This window comes from Pteropus alecto, unplaced genomic scaffold, assembly GCF_000325575.1.
Source record: "Pteropus alecto unplaced genomic scaffold, ASM32557v1 scaffold164, whole genome shotgun sequence".
Lineage (NCBI taxonomy): Eukaryota > Metazoa > Chordata > Mammalia > Chiroptera > Pteropodidae > Pteropus > Pteropus alecto.
Window position 1 is genome coordinate 26,774,137 of NW_006439568.1, and position 19,091 is coordinate 26,793,227.

At 33.7% G+C, this 19,091-nt stretch overlaps 1 protein-coding gene across 1 annotated transcript in view; it reads left to right on the plus strand.

The window, feature by feature from the left end:
- The first annotated feature begins 460 nt into the window (after positions 1-460).
- SLC26A7 (solute carrier family 26 member 7) overlaps positions 461-19,091 on the plus strand; it is a 129,423-nt gene continuing 110,792 nt past the window's right edge. The window contains exons 1-3 of the mRNA XM_006916681.2: positions 461-592; positions 727-1,028; positions 15,984-16,094. Of these exons, the coding sequence (XP_006916743.1) occupies positions 836-1,028; positions 15,984-16,094 (304 nt within the window). The 5' untranslated portion in view covers positions 461-592; positions 727-835. The remainder of the gene's footprint in view (positions 593-726; positions 1,029-15,983; positions 16,095-19,091) is intronic.

A 19,091-nucleotide genomic window follows, 5' to 3' on the forward strand; every position in this document is an offset into this window, starting at 1 on the left:
TTTCAGAGACAGGGAAGAATGGTTGCCACCAATATTTGTTCATTGTGATGCTTATGAGATGAAATTTCAGTTTGTTTATGAGAACTGGCTATTCTGTTCCCAGAGTGGGCAGTGTCTGTCTGAATGTTTCTGTATGAATGGAAATCTCATCTCCCACGGAATAAAAATAGATAAGGCTATTAGCAAGGCTCTCTGATATTTCTGAATTTTGTAGAACTGGTAGTCATTTGATAATATTGAAAATATACACTTCTCAAAGAAATAAGTCCGGATTCTCTGATTTTACTTTTCAGAACAGACTCCTCTGGCAATTTTATGTTTTTACATATCTTGTAGAGAGAGACTGAACTAGCTGAATGCTTCCTGATTTTATTAGCATAACCCAGCTCACTTCCAACACACGCCCAAAACTACATTAGCCATTGGGATTGGAGCCCCCTCCAAAAAATAAGACTGGAGTGAATATAAGGGAACTTATTGGTGAGAAAGCTGTAGACCAACTTAACACTGAATCCATTTCTTTTCCAAGACCGGAAAAATATTACACTAACAGGAACCACTTCTCTCCATCTCATTCAGATAAGAATTCAAGGTTTTAATCTTTATTTTTTATCTAGAATAATTAATTGCACCATATTTAGATATACAGCCTGGCTGCATATATTTAAATGCTTCTGTTAATCTCTCTCTCTGACCTTCTCTTACATTGATTTATTTTTTGAATAGCTTTGACATTGTTAACCACAGACGAATTGGAGCCTGGTGCTGAAAGGAGGTGTTCTGCAACGATTGTTTGCTTGTCTAAAGTTTACTTCTATAAGAGGTAATCTGAAAAATGACAGGGGCAAAGAGGAAAAAGAAAAGTGTGCTCTGGAACAAGATGCATATCCCCCATTGTGAAGACTTTAAACAGTGGTGTATAAGGCGGCTACCTATTTTGGAATGGGCGCCACATTACAATCTGAAAGAAAACTTGCTTCCAGATACCGTGTCTGGGATAATGTTGGCAATTCAACAGGTGACACAAGGTAATGTACTACATTTGATTTTCCCATTTTATGCAGAATAAAGTTACTTTGCTTTAGTGAAAGAGTATTGTAACCTCAGATCTACAACTGAGCTAATGAAATGGATATTTAATTGACTCTGGGGGAATAAACATATTGAATATTTGTGTACTGAATATCTGTATAACTATGTATGTTTTACTAGTTGTCTTTTTTTTTTTGCTATTTTTATAGCTATTAGTAATTGAACCAATTTTTGAATGACATTACATATTTGCAATGTTAAAATTCATACTATATAACAGTACGAGATCAGTAATTATTGGAGAATGAGTTATTACAGCTTGACCTTGCTAATATAGTTTTCTGCTTTCACTGAATTAAACTATAAAATATCTCCTGGCTTGAACACTTCATTTGTAAACCGAGTTAGCAGCACACATTACCTCTTGCAGCCTGGAGAGCTGCTATAAGCAAGGAACATAGTTTTTGTACATAAAGGAGGCTCTTTGCCAAGATCATTATTTGGAAAGAGAATCTTGTATGCCCTTAGAGCTTATGTGTTTCACTGTGCATGTCGATTTTATTCTGTAACACATTATGCACTGCATTTATTTCTCAATAAGAAATTTAAACTGTTGAGAAGTCTAATTTTAATTTTCCCAAGGCAAGTACTAAATAATATTCTGGATTCAGATAGGTCTTTCTCTTGTGAAAAGTGCTTAGTTTTCTAGTGTGCACTTGTGTGTGAACGTGTGTGTTTGTGTGTGTGTGTGTGTGTTTTTCTTGAAGGTAAATTCATATTTTTTCCATTAATTTAGGTAATAATTTCCTCTCTGTAGTAAAAAAAGGAACTACCTTTTCAGGATTGAGAGAGTGGAATACTTTCCGTAGCATATACTTTGTAGATTTATGTTTTTTTGCAGTTTACTACCCCCTTGGCTTAAACTATTATTCCTGATGTTAAATTATAAGCACTCTTAATTGAATTATTCTGTAGGTGAAACAAAGTGGTTTGTATATTTCTGTTTTTAGTGTGATAAGGAAAATATATAGTGGTGGTTTTAAGATCTATAATACTATCATATTTTATGGGATTCCATTTTTCTGAATTGTCTTGTATTCCATTTTTAGTGACCATTTTGCCAACATCAAAACATAGTAATATTTCATAAAGATTCAATGCAAATAACAGGATAAGGCATTTTCAGCCTTGTTTTTATTCAATTTTAAATTGAAAATGAGAAACTACTATGTACTTTGAAACTTAGATGAATTTATAAGGATTTTTTCACCAGATAATTTCAGTATATTTTATAAATCTTTGCTCTAATTTAATGTGAAATGAAAGACAAATATATTTTTTAAATAATTTGTTTTTTTTTCATATTTGTAAAATATCAGGTCAATAAAGAAATTTGATAATGTGATAAAGATACCTGTGATATGTTATTAGTGAAATCATTTATGTGTAAGTCATTGGTAATTAATTATATGGCTTTTATTTGGATATAGATTTTGAGAAATACTATTTTATGATTCATTTATTTTATTGGTGATGAAGAAACATATTGGCTAGCCTCCAACTATGAGAAGCACAAAGTTGTCTCAGTCCTTGTGTCTTAGAAATTTATGGCTCTGGCTGCTGGTTCTTTTGGAAGTCTATTAGAGCTTGGACAAGGCTTCATAGCTAAAAAGACCTTAAAGGTTTTTGTTGGTATATAAAAAGACTCATCCTTCTAAAAGTACCTATTCTTTTTAAAACAATTCTCTTAAACTTTCTCATGCTTACCCACTATGGAGAGATAAAAGGTGAAATATCATAACATTGTTTTAAGGGGCACTGCGTTAAGCCCCTTATATACGTTATTTTCCCCAATCCTAAAAAAATCTCAAGAGACAGCAGTCTATTCTTTTTCCATATGAGAAAATGGAGGCTTAGAAATGTAAGTGATTTTCTCTGGACCTCATATCTAATAAGCGGTAGAGTCGGGACTTGATTCCAAAGTCAACACTCTTAACATTTTATACTTTACACTCTACAGTGTCAAAATAACTAGACTTATTCATAATACCACTGTTATTAATAACAGAAGGTATTTCTTTATAAAGATACAAATATCCTTCTCTTAAAATTATTTTTACATTTAGGTTTCATCCCCACAGTTTTTAGACTCAAAGATAAAGTGTAAAGGAAAATAACTACAGTAGAATATAGAGTAAGGAAGGCATTTAGACATTATTACCTTTCATTTGTGTGAATACAATATTGGCAATAATTACCAGCTCCATTTCTTTAGGAAAATTAGAAGAAAAAAGGGTAATTTTTGTTCTCACATCATAACAAAACTATAGAAACAAATATCTGTTTTTGCTCTACTGATATATGAAGCAGTTTTTCAGTTACTCAGCACAATTGAATTATATAAAATTGTTGAATTCCCCCAAAATGCCTTAGGCTATTTCATCTTTACAAATAAGAGGCTCTAATCCTTATCACTGTGCTAATGAAGTTTTTTCTCAACCCAAGATTCACATATTCAACTATGCGAAGCTAGCACTTCTAAATGCACTTCAAATGCAATATTTAATCTTCTAAAACAAATTGAATGATACCACCATCCTAACCAGAATTATAATAATTAATAATAATAATAGTTATTATGTTCAGGCACAACTGTAAACACTGTTATAAGAATACTGACATTTATATGAAATCGAGGCTCAGAGAGGATAAATAACTTGCTTAAAGTCACACAGCAAATGAGTGGAAGAATTACGATTTGAACTCAAGTAGTCTGGCTCCAGGGACTATGCTCTAAATTTTATTCTAGACTACTTCTCAAGTGTCATTCTCAACTCTTCCCTCTCTTGCCACTCTGACTATTAGTATGAAACCGACCACTAATTTCTGTTGTTTCTATTCCTAAATATCTTTCCAACCAAGTAATCTTCCTTCCTGCCTCCTGCTGCGTCTATAGTTTACTGTCTAAACTATTGAAATTCTCATCTTTCAAGGCTTCATTTTCTACTCTGTCTCCTTCTGTAGGCCATATTCTATAGTGCAGCCAAAATGATCATAAAAATTTGAACATTCCGCTTTCCTATTCAGAATTCTTGCCCAACTCTTCATAATAACTTATCGGATCATTAATAATCTGGGCCCCTTGGTACAAAGATCTACTCAAAGAGATCTTTCCTCTGAGAATCCCTCTCAAATTCCTGGAAAGGCATTGCTACTCCCTTTGTACTTTTTACATATCTCTATGATTGGCCTTAACAGATTACATTATAATCTTTTGATATAACTCTTTCCACACTGGTCTGTAAGCTCCGGGAACAAAGACAATGTCTTAATCTTCATATTCTTACCAACTTGTATATGCCTGGCACATAGAAGCAGGTTTTCAATAAACGTTTGGTGGAATAATTAAAAGCAATTTAGCTCCCGAAGCCTCTGATTTTCTTGGACAGCATGCTACCAATCTAGGAAAGAATTACACTTAAATTAATTCTTATGTTTTCAAAATAAATGTAATAAAGATACTGATAGTAAAAAAAAGACATAAAATATGAGTAATTAATTTCTTCTAATTCCTCTTACTTTTCTGAAGTTGTGAGTTTGCAGCCCTCTGGGAAAATCTGGTAAAAGGTATCTTTCCTTTTCCCAGTATTATTTTTATCTCTAGCCATCATTAATAAGTATTATATAAAAATCCAGATGCTTGCCTTCTCTTGAAGAAGGAGAATATATAGCCATATAGATTTGCCATTCCCACGTGGCAAAAATCTGTTAGACCTTAATAAAGGCTACTTCCTTTATACAGGGCATGCACTTCACATTTTGTCACAATCGCCACCAGTCATACAGGCACTGCCACCCTGCCTGCCAGTACTCCCGTTACCTGACTAGCTCTATGAATATCTAAATTTGTATCCCCTGCCAATACACCTTCTAACACGCTTTTTTAAAATGCCTTGAACTCACTTGTGAATAAAGCCTTTATATAGAGATTGTATAAGATTAGATTCTCAACTTAGATTTATAGAACCTTCAGGTCTGTGAACCTGCACTAATATATTCCAATATACTTTATTTATTTATAATCCTATATATTTTCTGTTACTTAGTTTTAAAAAGTATTCTGGAAAGGAGTCCATAGGCTATACCAGACTGATGTAGGAGTGATTGCCTGTCCCCAATGTAAATAAATATAAATGTAGATGTGCTCATTTCAAAGAAGAAAAACGAGAAAAGAAACTTTAGATAATTCTTTCACCATGTTCAAATATTTCTTAGAAACTATTTGTATTTTTAAAAATATTTTTTAAAAATTGAGATCTCTCATTACTAACATCAGGTAAGAAGCATTAAAATTAGTATCAACTGCAATGTTCTTTAACTGACATTTTATAGGACATCACTACAGAATGTATCTTGAAGATGAGCAAACATTCTAGAAAATGTCATTGACTTAAAATATGTCATGAACATGGTTGGCAAACTAAGCAGTATAAAACTCTGGTCTCTAGAGTATTTAGGTCACATTCTAGCCTGAATAACCACTTTAAGGGAATTTTGTTTCCAACCTGAAAATCAAGCATCGAGACAGGGTAGAGATCTAAAACGCATGACTTGACATGTAAGAACCTACTCAACTAGGGAGCAATGTAAAAATGTTTTGCCTTGCATTCCAAGAGATCACCTAGAATTTTGTTCCTAAACCATGAAAATTTTATGCTGCCACGGTGTTTTGGGCTACAGACAAAAGATGAATATTCCTTATAATTATGTAGAAGATGTAGCATTACTGGCACAAAAACATGTGTGGAAGCTGAGCTTCATTGTACTCCTAAGGGCAGCTTAGTGACATGTGGAACAATAAGTAGAAATCTGTAAAGCGCATTGCATTGCAAAAATTAAATGTTTGTACGAGAATTTTTCCCGGCATGGTCTCAGCCTTGAGAAATCAGAACCCTAGCAATAGCTACATATCTCTAACCTGACTCCCTTAATCACTGTTTCCCTGACAGCAACTTTTCTCTTCTCCAGAAACAAAGGCAGCCAAATATTGCTAACTAAGTCTAAACTATACTAGCGCTGACCCCCATAAAAATATACCCAGGAGCTAGCGACACTCTGCTGGATTTTCCCCTTTTCATCAGTACCCCTTGTCCCATGACCCATCTTTCACCATAGCTCCAGGATTTACTCTACACTTCTGATTTCCTTTTCATTTTTAATAAATGTAATTAATGGAAATTTATATATTAAAGGGCCATTTACATATTTCTGCACTTAGAATAATGTTTCCTATAATATTTAGGCCTATTCACATAGAAAAATCATGACTTTTCTTTTTAGGGTGTCCAGAACTTGGTAACGTTTGCAACAAAATAGATAGGCAGCGAGTGTGAAGATATGTGGCTTATATAGTAGTATGGCTTATATAGCTGTTTCTGCCAGCTAGGGTCCATTTTTGTTTCTTTTAGTAACTATGTCTCATATTGTTTTTGGAGAATAATCCTTCATCCATTTTTAGTACATGTGATTTGTGTGAAATTCTAATTTTGGCTCTAGTGATGGAGTCCAGGCTGATCAGTAGATTGAGTCCCCCTAGACCAATATCCTCAACCTTGAGGATCCATTAGAACTAACCTGGGGCTTAAAGAACACGATATCTGGGTCTCATTTCAAGCAATTAAAATCAGATTTTTTCTGGGAGCAGTTCCCAGACACTGAGCCATTGTATTTCTTTTTTTTTCTTGTTCTTTTTTTTTTTTTTCAGTTGTCCTAGATTCTAATAGACAACAGTGTTTAGAGCTAGATCCAGACACAGTCATTGGTCCAGGTGAAGGCTTGTGGTGCAAGTCATGATAATTAGCCCACTTTCAGTGATTGGTTCAGGGATGAGATTTGCCCTGTAGGCACAAGAGTATGGATTTACTACACAACAAGTCAGCCATTTCTTATTTTAAAATGATAGTGGCAATGAAAGTGACTTGAATGGTCTAATTAGTCTAGATCCCAAGACACATGTGGGACGTTCAAGGAAGAGACATATTTTGTGATGGGACTACTGACAGTAAAGATGATACACCTTTACAGGTTCCAAGGGCCTCTCAGCCTGAAAATGAAGCCAACCCAGCAAAGGACATAGCAGAGAGAAACTGAATCCTTATGATAGCTAGTATACCCCTGACTTTTCACTTGCATGTACAAACACATTTTTTTCTTTGCCTAATTAGGTTTAAGTTGGGTTACTTCTAATCATCTTAACTATACATTTGAGTGTTACTACAATTTAAATGTGTTACACTAATTGTTCCTAATTCTATAAAACACAGCAAGATAGATATATTGTACTGTATATTTTCATGAGAAGAGGAGTTTAAGGCTCATAACATTAGGTGACTTGCCCCCAATTCTAGTACTGCTAAGCAGAATTCAGAACTGTATCTGCTAGGCTCCATTCCTCACTCCTCACTGCTTTCTCTTCTCTGGTTTGAGTATAACAGAAATAACCTAAGTAGAACTGGGGCTCACACTGGGCAATGAAACTCCTGATCCTCCTTTCAAGTCAACCTCTCAGGCTGCCCCGTCCCATGAAGACATGTAATTTTCTTTGATAAAGTTTCTGGTTGAGGGCAGAAGAGGGCTCTGCTAATGGGAAAAATTACCTATACCAGAGCTCCTCTGTCCCTTGAGAGCCTCTCACTGCCCTCTGCTAGACTAGCTTGGGACGAAAGAGGAAGGGGAGATTCACTTTAATACTGGCTGAATATCAGTGAATAATAGCTTTTATCATGTGTCAGAGGTGACACATGGATAAAATGTTTGGATGAGACTTTACTAAAAGCTAGGGAGCAACAAAAGGGAATAATAGGCTGCAGTGAATCTGTAATCAGGCTTACTCCTCTTTGATTAATAATATTTGTCTGTGAACCAAGAAAATGTGTTTATGGAAATTTTGTTTTCATATAGTTGTGGTATTGAATACATGTAAATTTACCCTGGGAGACCTGCTTGTAATATTGCTTAAACCTGAGCATGCCGACGCTGTGAACCAGACAGCTGATTACACTGTGGTTTGCTAATAACTATGCTAAGACCACAACAAACAGTTATCAGAGGGAAATAATTTTTATCATTGCCCACACAAAGATATTATATTCAATTCTTGGAAGTGCTTACTGCCTCCAAATTATGTTGTTTTTAAGAATATTAATCTGTCTTCCTAGATTTCTTTATTTCTATTTAAAAAAATATGTGAAAGAATACACAGTCTTTTGCTATGTTCTTGAAAAGAGACAGAAAAGTGTAGAACAAGTGACTTGTTATATTTTCCTACCTCAAAAATTTTACAAAAGTACATAAGAATATGATTTTGTTACTTCATCCTTTACAATATCTGTCTGGTGCGGGTATGTAAGGGTGGGAACATTGTCTTCATTAAAATTTGTGGAATGTTGGTTTCAGCCACTTTCTGCCTTGTAGGTTGTATTTAGTAGAGAGCTGCCAAAGAATTCCGTGTTTTTATTTAGAAACATGAAGAGTGTTATAATTCTATCTATATACTAAAATATGAAATAAATATTTGGTGGTAAAAACCTGGATCAATATAGAGAACAAAGTGGCAGTCTTAAAAAGCTGGCAAGACTTGATTAGCTACAGATATATGGTATTATATGAAATGTCCTTAAAAAAAAAATCAGGTCCTATTAACCACTCTTTTTCTCGAGAGGATTTGAAGGGAACTGTATACACTGGTATACATTTAGAGAATGGCAACCAGTGTCCCAGCATAGTTCTAGCAAAGCTGGAGCAGAGCAAAACAGTTTAGGTCTGAGATCAAAGAGGTGCTCCTTTTTTTTTGTAAAGCTAAGGTTTGGATGAAAAAGAAAGAGACATATAAGAGCTTACCTTGAGACAAGCCCTGATCTTTCTATCATTTCAGTAACATGGGGGAAGATATAGTAGAAGAGAGAAACATATATAAATGTGGACATGGCCTTTTCCCATTAAGAAATGATGTTCAGCATTCCAGTCAAAATGTCAGAGTAGGTAAACACTGTACTTGCCTTCTCCCATGACCACATTAAAATTACAACTAAATTATAAAAAAATAAACCTTGAGAACCATCTGAAGACTAGTGAAACAAAAGTGCTATAACTAAAAAATATAAAAAAGAAGCCACTTTTAGACTAGAGTGGGCAGAGATGTGAAATTGGCTGGTTCCATACCCACACAGGGCGGTCAAGAATTGGGAGGGATATATCTAGGCTGCGGAGGTGCCCCCTGAAGAGCGAGGGCTGCCAGCCCTATACCTTACTCCCCAGCTTGGAGCACCAGTGCCGGGAAGAGGAGCCCCCTAACATCTGGCTGCGAAAATCACCAGGCATTCTGTCCATCTGGGTGAGATGAAAGGCTGCTGGTAACCTGGGTGTCCTCTTAAAGGGCCCGCACAAGACTCTTTTACTCCCAGGCACTCATCCTGGGCTCCGTGGGAGGAACTGAGGCTTGAAAGGTGCGAGAGACATGCAGAGAGAAAGTGAGTTGAGTGGCTTTTGGGTGAGAGCTGGTGAGACAGCTGCCATTTTCTCTATGCTGGGCCCTTCTCCTGTGTAGCTGATGGGCAGACACCATCTTTCCTGTATTAAGCCCTTCCCACACATGGCCAAATCTGAATTTTTATTGGCCTAGTGAAATCCACTGGCTCCACTGGGGGAACCTCGCCCCACCCAACTCACACACAGCAAGAGGCTTTTTTAGCAGCTGAGACTTACAGAAAGCCAGCAGGTGGTTGTGGTCCTCCAAGCGCCCTGCACCTTTTACCGAGCTGTCCCAGGCCAAGAACAGGTGGCAGCCAGTCTTGATTTGCAGCATGGCCTCTCTCATGTGCTTCCAGGTCCAGCATAGGCAGTAACCAACCGTGGATTCCTTTGTATCTCTGACCAGGTGCCCAAGCTGGTCACAGACAGAGGCTGATCTTGATCTGCATGGTAACCCCTAGCAAGAGACCCTAAAAACCAATATACCTGGGGGCTGACTTCAGACCAAAACAGAGCACCACCTGTTTAGTGCATTAAGTGCTACACCAAAGGGTGGTCTCAGTAGACACCAGAGCCTGCTGGTGCAAATCCCACTCCAGGGGGTCAGCCCCCAAAAGTAGCTCACATGCTACAGTTGTGGCCAATCCTCATAGCCAGTAAACCCTCAGGTCAATCCCATCCACTGTTGTGCCAGCGGCAATCATGTATCAAGTACAATAGGAGCTCATGTGCAACCCACACAAAGGACACTCCTGCAAATATCCAGCTTTGTCGACCAGGGAGATAGTGCCACTGGGCTCCACGGAACATCTACTACATAAGGCCGCCCTGCCAAGACTGGGAGACATAGCACATCTACCTAATAAATAGAAACAAACTATTCCAAAAATTTCAAGGGAAGGGAAGACTCTCAAGCTCATTACCTTAGGCCACCGCTACCCTGATTCGAAATCAAAGACATTATAAAAATAATCATAAGCTGATAACTCTGATGAACATAGATATAAAAATCCTCAACAAAATATGAGCTAACCAAATTTAGCAATACATTGCCAAGTTCATATACCGTAATCAAGTTAGAATTATTCTTGGGATGCAAAGTTGATTCAATAGCCACAAATCAGTTAATGTGGTACACCACATTAAAAAATGAAGGATAAAAGTCATATGATCACATCAATAGATGTAGATAAAGCATTTGACAAAATCCAGCATCTATTTCTAATAAAAACTCTCAACAAAGTGGGAATAGAGGGAACATAATAAAGGCCATATATGACAACCCACAGCTAACATCATACTCATTGGGGAACACTAAAATAATTTTTCTTAAGATGAAGAATAAGACAAGGATGTCCACTTTCACTATTTTGATTTAACATAGTGTTGGAAGCCCTAACCACAGTGATCAGATAAGAAAAAGAAATAAAAAGCATCTAAATTGGAAAGAAAAAAGTAAAACTGTCATTTTTTTCAGATGACAAGATACTATATAGAGAGAAACTTAAGGACTTCACCAAAAGTGTTAGAACTGATAAAAAAATTAAAGTAGAAGGATACAAAATTAATATTCAGAAATTGGTTGCATTTTCATAAACCAATAATAAGTTATTAGAAAAAGAAATTAAGGAAACAGTACCACTTACAATTGTATTAAAAACAATAAAATGCTTAGGAATAAATTTAACTATGGAGGTTAAAGACCTTATTCAGAAAATTATATCATTAAAAAAATTGAAGAAGATACAAATAAATAGAAGCATATACCATGCTTATGGGTAGGAAGAATTAACATTGTTAATATGTCCATGCTAGTCAAAGCAATTTATAGAGTCAGTGTAATCCTTATGAAAATACCAATGACATTTTTCACAGAAGTAGAATAAATAGTCCTAAAATTTATATAAAACCATAAAAGATCCTGAATAGCCACACCAATCTTGTGAAAGAACAAATTTGGAGGTATCATAATACCTGATATCAAACTATACTACAAGGCCATAGTAATTAAAATAGCATGGTACTGGCTTAAAAACAGATATATAGATCAATGGAACAGAATAGAAAGTCCAGAAATAAATCCACACTTACATGGTCATGACAAAGGAGGCAAGAATATAAAATGTGATAAGACAGTCTCTTCAATAATTGATGTTGAGAAAACTAGACAGATTCATGCAAAAAAATGAAACTGGATCACCTTCTTATACCATATATGAGAATAAACTCAAAATGGATTAAAAGCTTAAATGTAAGACCTAAAAACATTAAAATCCTCTGAGCAAATATAGGCAGTAAACTCTCTGACATTGCTCTTGGTAATTTTTTTTTTCTGATATATCTCCTTTGGTAGGAGACACAAAAGAAAAAAATAAACAAATGGGACTACATCAAACTAAAAAGTTTGCACAGCAAATAAAATCATCAGCAAAATGAAAAGACAGCATATTGAACGGAAGAAGATATTTGCCTGTGATACATCTAGTAAGAGGTTAATATCCAAATTTTACAAAGCACTCATATCATTCAACACCAAAACAAACAAACAAACAAACAAACAAATAAATAATAGATAAATAAACAATCCAATTGTAAAATGGGCAGAAGACCTGAGTAGACATTTCTCCAAAGAGGACATACAGATGGCCAATAGACATATGAAAACGTGCTCAAAGGCACTAATCATCAGAGAAATGCAAATTAAAACCACAATGAGATATCCTTACAGTTGTCAAAATGACCTCATCAATAAATCAAAGATCAATAAGTGTTGAGGAGGATGTGGAGAAAAGGGAACCCTTGTGCACTGTTGGTGGGATTGCAAATTGGTACAGCCATTATGGAAAACAGTTTGGAGGTTCCTCAAAAAATTTAAAATAGAACTACCTTATGACCCAGCAAATGTACTTCTTGGTATTTATCTGAAGAAAACCAAAACACTAATTTGAAAAGATATATGCACCTCTATGTTCACTGCAGCACTATTTATAATAGCCAAGATACAAAAGCAACCTAAGTGCTCATCAAGAAGATTGGATAAAGAAGTAACGGTACATATATATAATGGAATATTATGCAGCCCCCCAAAATGAAATCTTACCATTTGCAATGACATGGATGGACCTAGAGGCTATTATGCTAACTGAAATAGTCAGACAGAGAAAGGTAAATATCATATGGTTTTACTTATATGTGAAATCAATGGACAAAATAAATGAATAAAAATGAAAACAGAATCATACACACATACAGAACAAACTGGTGATTGCCAGATTGGAGGGTGGTTGGCAGGCTGACTGAAAAAGGTAAATGGATTAAGAAGTACAAATTGATAGTTACAAAGTATTCATAGAGATGTGAAGAACAGCTTAGGGAATATAATCAATAATATAGTAATAACTATATATAGTGCCAGGTGGGCACTATGCTGAGTGGTACCTTCGTAAATTACATAAATGTCTAACTACTACGCTCTACATCTGAATCTAATATAAAATAATAATGAATGTCAACTCTAATTGAAAAATAAAAATTAAAACAAAAAGGATTGACATCTGGGCCAGTGAATTCTATTGGAATACTTACTTGTTCCATTGAGTTGTGTTAGTTGTAGTTTTCTGGGTAGTAATTGAAGCTCCATAACCAAAGACTACAGTCTATAAAATATTATTATTCTTGTAGTCACACCTGATAGGAGTAAAACCACTGCCTGTAGGTCCTATCTGCCTGACCTCATAATTAAGAGGTGAAGTCACTAAGCTGACATATTATGAAGTCTTCAATAGAGTGGCTCTCTATATGTAATTTAGCACAATTCCCAACTTTGGATATATAACTCAATTTCTAGACACAATCTTTTGCAGTTCCAGTTTTCCTTGATATTCTGAATAATTGTTCTTATGTAAATTTAGATAAAACTGTCCTGAAAGTGAAATGAATGTTGGTATCTTAAAATATAAAGCATCATCTTCTCTGTGATAAACATTTCTCTTTCTTACCAGTAGCTACTTTGTCATTCTCTAGCTAATTCAACAAAGATATCATAGTAGGAGCAGAGGCAGACACTGAGCTGCCTATCTACTTTCATGGTCCTTGTTCAGGGGTCAGGCGATCTATCTAGGGAAGCTATTCTCGCTGCAGTCTGGGTTGGAGGGGCAAGGGGTGCTGGTGGTTAATGTCCAACTTTATACTTAGAGACATTTGAAAGTTTGGCAGTGTTCACAGGCCCTGAAAACACTGATGATATTGATTTGGGAAAATAGAGTCTCTTTTATTCCTCCAATTTATTAACCATTACTACACCTGCAAAACGTTTTTTTTTGTTGTTTTTTTTGTTTTTTGTTTTTTTTAATGGCATCTTTCAAAGTTTTCTAGAGATCCTTTTTTGTGTGTGTGGATATAGCAGACTTCAGACTTGCATTACTAATACATGATTTTTGATCTTTAAAAATAATTAGTCATCTAAACATCTCAAGCATTTGTTCCCTTCTCCAATCTCTCTCTCTCTCTCTCTCTCTCGATCTCTCTCTCTCACCCCACACACACTAATACCCATTTGTTGGTACTTTTTTCTCTATATTTAATAAAACAGGACATTTGTTTAACAAAAGCAGAATTACAACTCTCTAACTCTATTAAATGGTGGTGGGGGAGGGAAATTCTGTAAATACTGTTAAATATTTGTATTACCTAATCTAACTTAAATAAGAGTAAGTATTGTTTTTAGATATTTAGATTAAGTAATACAAATATCTATCGGCATTTACAGCAATTTTCCCCCAAATTAATAGTGTTAGAGAGTTGTAATTCTGTTCATGAATTGAATGCTGTTTTACTAAACATAGAGAAGAGTATAGATAATTCCAACATATAAGTAACTGTAACTAGTTAATATCTTCATTATTTTAGAAGATTTAATATATTTTAGATTGTGCGAATGTGCGTGTGATAATATGTATATAGCTTACATTATGACTCAGAATAGTAAATGAAGCAGAAAAAGAAAACTTTATCAAGCTCTCTCTCATTTTTGAAGATGTGTGTGGGTGAATAGCTTGGGGCTGGTCGTTTTTATTTGTGGAAAGGGTAAATGAATTTATAAAGCACTGTACATCTGAATTAGTTTATTCCTCTTCTATTTTGGCTATTGTTCATTGCCATATTAGCAGAGAAATAGATTGCACTGAGAGTGAACAACACTGTTGTTTAAACTGAAAGCTCAGTATCAGTATCAAATAATATAAAGAAAGTGTCTGGTTGATTTCTGGTCTTTGAGGTTATTCTTATAGAATTTACTGAAGTGATGTTTTGCATACATAGGTCTAGAGATCTTTTATAGATTTTGGTTAAATATGTTTATATAATTATTCCCACTTTAATTTATAGCAATATGTGATCCACAGAAATTCAATTTTTGAACTAATTTTGTTATAGCTTTTGGAGGTGGGGATGAAAGAAAGAGAAAGGGAAGTATTATTGTCATAATGCAAACAGATAAATAGGAGGTAAGTATTCACAAAGCAAGAGGAGGTCATCTGGCTGCTTCTAGCTTTGTATTTCCATGTGCCTTTTGCAAGTAGCCAAATAGGTCTACCTCTGCCCAACTCCTCTCCTGTTGGTATTTATCACATTTATCAAAATTTAGTGTCCGTATGATTAATCTAAGATGCTTTTGTTAAATATGCTGCATGATCTTTTTCTCCTATCATTGATTTAGTGGGTCTGGGTGATCTTCTGAAATGTGGGTCACATTTTACTTGAAAACATTTGATATTCTGTCTCTTGATAGATAATTTTTATCAGATAACTCATCTGAAAATGGATGAGAAAAGTTATTTTAAAAGCTTTCCATATGACCAATACAATAACTACAATACTTTTTTCAAAGTTGCTTATTCTATAAATGACAGGAAGTGCTTTTTGGTGGGGATGGGGGAATACTTAGCATTCAAAAGTTAACCTGTCCTTAACAGCATCCTTCCCAACAACCAGATTGCTGCCTTTCATCTGCCTGTATAAAATCCTAGAGCAGTCTCTGCCACTGATTCTTCTATACTCACTTTTTATTTATTTCACCAGACTTTTATGTGTACATAGTCAGTAAACAAGCAACACAGGTGGGTTTTTAAAAATAAAGAAAGGACTATTCATTGGTAGACATTTCATGTATTTTAAGTATAGCCAAAATATCTCGCACTGTTTCAACAATTTAATGTATAACTAGAGTTTATTTAAAAATTAATTAAACTTGTAAATTTTCTGTTATTTAGGACAATAATGCTACTCTGTCATTAGCAAGTAGAATAATTAAATTCTGTTTTTTTTTTTTTTTGTCATTAAATAAACCAATATCCATTCTACTTTGTAATAGACTATACCTTGGGGTTATAAAATGGTCTTAATTACATCAGTCTTCTTCACAGGGTTGGCTTTTGCCATTCTTTCATCTGTGCACCCAGTGTTTGGTTTATATGGGTCTCTGTTTCCTGCCATCATTTATGCCATATTTGGAATGGGACGTCATGTTGCCACAGGTAATAATTTCTGTTTCTGTTTATACTTCTCATGTTACTAATGATTTACTAATGAAAGGGACCTCAGAAGTGATTATTAGTTATTGATTACATCTCTAACTTTATAACTGAAAACATCTAACATTGATGAAAGCATCAATACTAGGGCAAGACATTTAACTTTCTGTTCCTCAGATACTCAATCCATATTGTGATTTATTGCTGTATCAATAATAAATACATATTATTGTTAAAGACTTTGCATTTTTAGTTGTTAAAAGATCATAAAAGGACAAATGTTCTAAATTTATAGTGAAATGGAGAAAGTGAGTAATTTGAGGGGTAAAGAAAAGACTATGTAAAATTTAGTGACATATATTGAAAAATATTTTTCTTGTAATTAATATTTAGACTAAATGATCTTTTAGGTTTCTTTGAAGCTAGATTTTATAATGTTCTTTTTAATATATCTCTTACCTTGCTTAGCTCTCCATTACCAAATACAAAATGAACTATCACAAGTACGGTAGCCTCATAATAGAGCAAGATGGTTAAAAACATGAATTTTGGAGTTAGTCCTGGATGTATCTCTCATTTGTTGTTTATTATCTGCATGACTTTGAGCAGTTTTAAAGGTCTACTTGCTTCTTTCTTGATATTAAAATTCAAAAAAATTATATGATTGTACTGTGAATTGAAATGATTGATGTACAGTGTCTGATTTAGTACTTGCTACAAAATAATATGTAATAAAAGCTATTATTATTATAAAATGATACCTTAATATTAAATATTAAGGTAATAATAATACAAATACTTGTAATTAGAAATATCCATAGAAGTATTTCTGTTTATTTTTTGTTTTGTAAGATCTCTGCCTTTAAGTAAATACTACCATTTGTGTCTATTTCTTCAGTGGTCAGTTTGTGTTATTGATTGTGTTACTTTCCTTTTTCTGTTGTAACAAATTACAAAAGTTTAGTGGCTTAAAACAAGATAAATAATTACTATTTAACTGTTTCATAGGTAAGAAGTTTAAAATGAGTCTTAATATAGCAGAACATATTCACAAGGCTGGGTTCCTTCTTGAGTTTTCCAGCTTCTAGAGGCTTCCTGCATTTCTGGGCTCATGGTACCTTCTTCCACTTCAAAACTAGCAGAGTAGCATCTTCAAATCTCTCTCTGATTCTAATCATTTGGTCCATCTCATATATATATATATATATATATATATATATATATATATATATATATATATATATATATATATATATATATATATATATATATATATATATATATATATATATATATATATATATATATATATATATATATATATATATATATATATATATATATATATATATATATATATATATATATATATATATATATATATATATATATATATATATATATATATATATATATATATATATATATACACACACATATATATATGTATATATGTGTGTGTGTGTGTGTGTATTGTTTAGAGAGCAGGATAATTTGCAAATAATAGACTTTAGGAACTTTTATTATTGTACTTTTCTAATTTTATATCAGCACAAAGGAAAATCTATTCTTGAGCAACTGGTTGTAAAGCAAAGTTTGTAAGATAACATAAGTTATCTTATTTTGTCACAAAACAATATTTTAAAATAGACATTATTATCTGCATATTTACAATGAAAAGAAGAACCCCAAATTCAGAAAGTTTTCTGTAAGAGCATGGATAAAACTATGGGTGCATGGATTAAAACCCAGTTGTCCTCAAAACTAAGCCCAAACTTTGCTTTACAACCAGTTGCTCAAGAATAGATTTTCCTTTGTGCTGATATAAAATTAGAAAAGTACAATAATAAAAGTTCCTAAAGTCTATTATCTGCAAATTATCCTGCTCTCTAAACAAAGGATGGAAAAAGGCAAATAAAAAACCTTTCATAATTTCTTTAAGAATTCAAAACCACTCAACTTTGTACATACCTAAATGTACATTTATACAATCCACTTTATTTCCTAAAGAATTACTATAAATACTTTACTGTTGGCATGGTTTTGAAATTGTCATTTATATAAGATTCTGTATTTAACAAATATTACTAATAGCTATAGAAACCATGTAGTTTATTGGGTAAATAATATACATCTCAAAAAACATATAATTTACAGACTTAACTATAGTCATGTTATCACACAATCAATGCTTAAGGTATTTAATTTCTGCCTTTATTTCTAAAGGATAGAGTCAGCTGGTCCTTCTCATTTCTTTTTTTATCACAACATATTTAGAATCCTTTAGAAACAATTATCCTTTTGCCTCATGGTAAAGTAATTATCCATTTAAGTAAGTTTTTTTTATTTAACAAATATTATTATGAATAATAATATTAGTATATATAAGGGGAAATATACAAACTAATTATTTTTGGCATTATTGAAATATAATAGACAATTAGTTGCTTGTATTTACATTGTAAAACTTAATGAGTTTTTTCAATTATAGTTGGCATACAATAATATATTTATTTCAGTTGTACAGCATAGTGATTAGAGATCTATATGACTCACAAAGTGATCACCCCACTAAATCTAGTACCTCTCTTCCCTTTTACATATTTGTTACAACATTATTGACTATATTCCTTATGCTACACTTTATATCTCTGTGTCTATTTTGTAACTATCCATTTGAAGTTTTTAATTCCTTTGCCCTTTTTTCTGTCCCCCCTCAACCCCCTCAACCCCCTCCCATATGTAGCCCTCAAAATATTCTCTCTATGTATGAGTTTGTTATGGCTTTTGTTGTTGTTGTTGTTGTTGTTGTTATTTTGTTCTTTAGATTCCACATGTATGTGAAATCATGTGGCATTTTTCTTTTTCTAACTGACTTACTTCATTTAGAACAATATCCTCTAGGTCCATCAAGGCAATATCTTTTTCCGTCCCCTTCCTTTCAGTCTGCGTGTGTCTTTTCATCTGAAGTGAGTCACTTGTAGGCAGCATATATAGGGG